Source organism: Alligator sinensis, unplaced genomic scaffold (genome assembly GCF_000455745.1).
Source record: "Alligator sinensis unplaced genomic scaffold, ASM45574v1 scaffold844_1, whole genome shotgun sequence".
Lineage (NCBI taxonomy): Eukaryota > Metazoa > Chordata > Crocodylia > Alligatoridae > Alligator > Alligator sinensis.
The window spans coordinates 158364-162732 of record NW_005842715.1 but is presented as its reverse complement, the minus strand read 5'-3'; the positions used below and the strand labels follow the sequence as shown (position 1 = coordinate 162732).

At 40.3% G+C, this 4369-nt stretch overlaps 1 protein-coding gene across 1 annotated transcript in view; it reads right to left on the bottom strand.

The window, feature by feature from the left end:
- VPS35 (VPS35, retromer complex component) overlaps positions 1–4369 on the bottom strand; it is a 31765-nt gene that overhangs the window by 17328 nt on the left and 10068 nt on the right. The window contains exons 9-11 of the mRNA XM_006034259.3: positions 2451–2547; positions 2213–2361; positions 796–1003 (exon numbers count right to left, since the gene is read on the bottom strand). Of these exons, the coding sequence (XP_006034321.1) occupies positions 796–1003; positions 2213–2361; positions 2451–2547 (454 nt within the window). The remainder of the gene's footprint in view (positions 1–795; positions 1004–2212; positions 2362–2450; positions 2548–4369) is intronic.

The window sequence follows — 4369 nt, the reverse complement described above, 5'->3', positions numbered from 1 at the left end:
TTCACCTCTCAAAGTACACAGATGTTTGAAGACAATCTTTCTGTAAAACCTTGTTTAAATACCTATGTTTACAGTAAATGCGATGGTACGTCTGCCTTAAAAAAAAAAACAAAACAAAACACACAAACACACACACACACACACACACACACACTTTACAGTGTAAAATATCTGCCCACCCCAAATCCAACCCCCAAAATAGTACTGAATCCCATCCTGGGAGATCCTAGTTTTTAAAGAGTCCGAATCAGGAAAGGTAATTTGGCAGGAAGTGAAGAGAACTAGATATACTTGGTTCCTCCAAATATCAAGGAGGGGGAAAGGGAAGCCACACACGAGAAAAATAAGGAATTTTATTTGAGGGGGTGTCTCTTATAAAATACGCACCACCTTGCCTGAAAGGCAGAATAAAGAAAAAAAATCCTTGAAATTCTAGTAACAGCGAGTAGCAGCAGCAGCTTAGGAGGTCAGCATGTTCCACAGAGAATGGCAGCATGATCATGTATAGCATAACTTTAGCATTCCCCCAGCAGTGTTTTATGATACAGAAAATGTTATACCTGTATTTCCTCACTTAATGTGCACCTATATTCCCAGCATTTAGTAAAAAGGTACATGTTTTATATAAAAATATGGTAAGATGTAGTCAGATAAAATCGGAACTGTTGGGGAGAAAGGTGCATCTGACAAACAGGATATCAATTTGCATTTGTTTCCCCACTCTTCAGCTACACAGATAGAACATAATTGGAAACATCCAGGTTTGTGATAGTATTTAGCTGTACTATTTTGTACCTGCTCTTGAGAGACAATTTCAGTGTTATAATCCAGTACATTGCTAAGCACGTAACAACTCATGCTTTTTCTGGACTCATAGTCAAAGTATTCAAAGAGTGGATGGAAATGCTTTAATTTCAGCACTGTGAGGATATTATTATAGGTATCAACTGGGATCTTCAAAAGTCTAGTTAGCTCCTTTGAAACAGCACTGCTTGTTGCAATACTAAAAAAAGAAAAAGAAAAAAGAAGAAACTGATTAGAAAATAGATATTTTCATACACATTGCTTGATACTAAAACTCAAAACATTGCAGCAGATACTAGAAATGGATGTTTCCTAACAAGACAGTGTCACTGTGTGTACATGTTGCAATATGTATGTTCAGCCACTTGCTACAGTGGGACAGAAAAAAACCCCTCTACACAGAGCCTGATGGCAATTAAGGTGTAAGTTAAGACAAATTCCAAATTGAGATAGCAGTAGTAGTAGGGTAGTATTATGGCCATAATGATCATGAGAAACAGGAAGAGGAAAAAAAAAAAATTGCTGTGCCTGCGATCAATCCCTCCACAAGGAAGGCTACTCATAACAGCATGTTACCTATCATTAGATCATTATGAAGCTGTGTAATGGAAGGCCAGAGGTAGAGCTATGCTATAGAAGGAAAGGGGTGTGAATCCAAGTGTAGAAGAATCATCTGACTATGAGAAACAGGGTTTGGTTGTTTTGTTTAAGCAACTTCTGTTCAGAGACACTTATCACCATGAACTGACCCAGGAAAAACAAAGAACACTCTCTTCAGCTCAATACGAAGAACAATAAAAATCTAAAGTGGAAAAAAGCCACATACACAACTCCAAATAGTTTTCAGACACTGAGTAATCTGTATCTATAACTGTGATCCTCAAACTAGGATGATGACATTGCTAAAGATGAGAGTAAACTGGAATTTGAACCAATGTTGGCAGGGAGAGCCAAGTATAATGTTGCTAATAGGCTAAAACAGTTTGGGGACCACTGCTAACTAAAATGCTATAAAGAAATGTATGTTTTGATCTGAGGAAAAATGATTATATATAATTTGCATCTCCTTAGAAATAAGTCTAGAATATCTACACCATAAATCAGAATGCTATATACTCATCAGGACCAGTTAAAGCATCTGTATAAGACAAATTAAAAAAAAAAATGCACCTAATTTATTCTAGACCTCTTAATTTCTGGGGAAGATTCAGTTGGAAGAAGCCAATCTACAGGGTGCCATGCTCACCTTCAATGAATGGCAAGGTCAGAAATCTATGCAACAGTACACATTTTGTTGGCTGGCAAACAAATCTTAAGATTGTGTGGCAGGTGTCTTGGCTTTGTATTTTGATGGGAAAAGTAAAACTTGACTTCACATGGTTGTTGCAGAAAGTTAAAGTTCACTTACTGTTCTAGATTAAGTTTGTTAAAGATTTCCACAGTTGTCTCCAACACTTTGTCAACGTAGTCAACACGATCCGGATAGCATTTCATAGCCAAGTTAATAAGTGATACTTGTAACGACACTACATCCTCTGAAGGCATATCCTGTCTAGACTGGAATTTGAAACAGCATGAAGTTAGACACAAGAGGCTTGTAAAAAACTTTCTACTAAACAACTAAATAAGTACAGAATGGAACACACCTGTATAACAGTAGCCACCTGCTGTGAAAAGATGTCAAAAAGCTTAATATCTGCTGGGATCCCTGGACCATCTTCACGGTGTGCAAATAAAGCTAGTCTGCAAAAAGAGAGGAAAGCAACTCAAGTTTGGATCTCCTCACATTCCATGGATACTGCATGCATGTATCCTACTCCTTTACACCAGGACAGCCATACATCAGTTATATTCTGATTTAGCCCTTCATGTTGTGTGTTCTGTGTAGAAGGCATTGCTCAGTATAGACAACCACTGTTTTATTTCCTCTTTGAAGTAGCTTCTAGAGAAAAGTGTTTAGGAAATAAGTTAGATTGCTAGTAACGCACACATTTGACTTCTGAAGCTGAAGTCAGATCAGCACCTTTGACCTGTGCAAGCAGTAAAAAAGGGGGTCTCCAAGTGTGAAAGAGCCAGGTTTGTTTATGAATAGAACATACATCTGCCAAAGACAGGAGCAACAAAGGAGCAGTATCTATTAATAGCCGACACATGCACTAGAAATACCTAGATCAGCGGTTAGCAACCTTCTTGCTACTGCAGACTGCTGCTTGCAGCCTCCCCCCCCCCCTCTCAAGTCAGCAGAAGCCATGAAGGGAACAGACAGAAGAGACAGGTGCTAAGACCATAGATTTACCACCACTGCTGTGGCAGAGAGAATAAAACTGAACATGACAGGCAACAGGACTCTGGGGAAACATCCTCTGCAGCTGTGGATGGAGCTGGATGTCAGTTCCCGGAGCTGTCACAGGATCCAGTCTCTTCATGGTCCAGATCTGATCTGCAGGCCATAGGTTGCCTACTCTTGATGCTATATTTGAAGGAGAAATCAAAAGCCATGCTCACACCACCTACCCCTATACCCCACCCCCCAATTTACAGCTAAAAAAATCGCTAAAGGTAAAACAGCTCTAAGAGGAGCAAAACAATGTTTTCCCTGCTATGGGGCAGCACTACAGCACCAGGCTCTCACCAATGCTGCTTAGTATCATTCAAATGCTTCACAATACAAGTGCCTGCAAGAAAAAGCTACACACCCATCCCCTACCCTCAAGTGGCAAGTCATCAATAGTCATACACAAGGTTAAACCTTTTTTTAAAAAAGGCAAGTTTTATTCAGAGTTCTAGAAGAGACAGAATGACCAGGATGAATTGCTCCCAATGAAGTGACAGGGCCACATAAGCCTGGAGTCAACCCACCCATACACTGTGAGGTTGCCAACAATTCTGCTGTGCTAGTTGTGACACATACTCAAAAGCCAAGATACCTTCCCTCCTTGTTCCTGCTGTGGCATCAAGGCAATTATCCAGGGCAACAGAACATATATAAAAAGGCAGCATGTTCAGAGACTCAGAAGAGTCTAACAGCATCCTGGGCGGCTGCAGAGAAAGCCACATTTGTACCCACTGTGCACAGGGAATTTGACACAGCGAGGACCCAAAGCTACTAATCCGCTTGACAATCTGTGCAAGGTCTGATTATAGGGAATTGATTAAAGTTAAATCTTCCACGCCTCCCTCTGCACTTTAGGTATTCCAGAACCAGACTGAAATCAAGATGCAGACATGGACAACCAATTGAACGATCAATTCATGGCAGAAATAAGCATGTTATAAAGCTGGGTCTTGCCTGCACATGACTGATACAACACCAAAAGCATCTCCCAGTTTCCCATAATGCTATATTAGGGCTGTGCGAAGAGCTTTGGTCCCCAATTGGATTTGGTGGAGATTCGGCCCAATTCAAATCCGAATCAAATCAAGAGACCCTTTAATCTCTCCGAATTAAATTGAACCCTTCGAATCAATTCGGAGAGATTCAACGATTTGGACACAGACAGTTTTAAATGTTTTTTCTACTTCCCTCAAGGTAGCAGCAGCTCGTAAATGCTGAGATGGTGGAGTG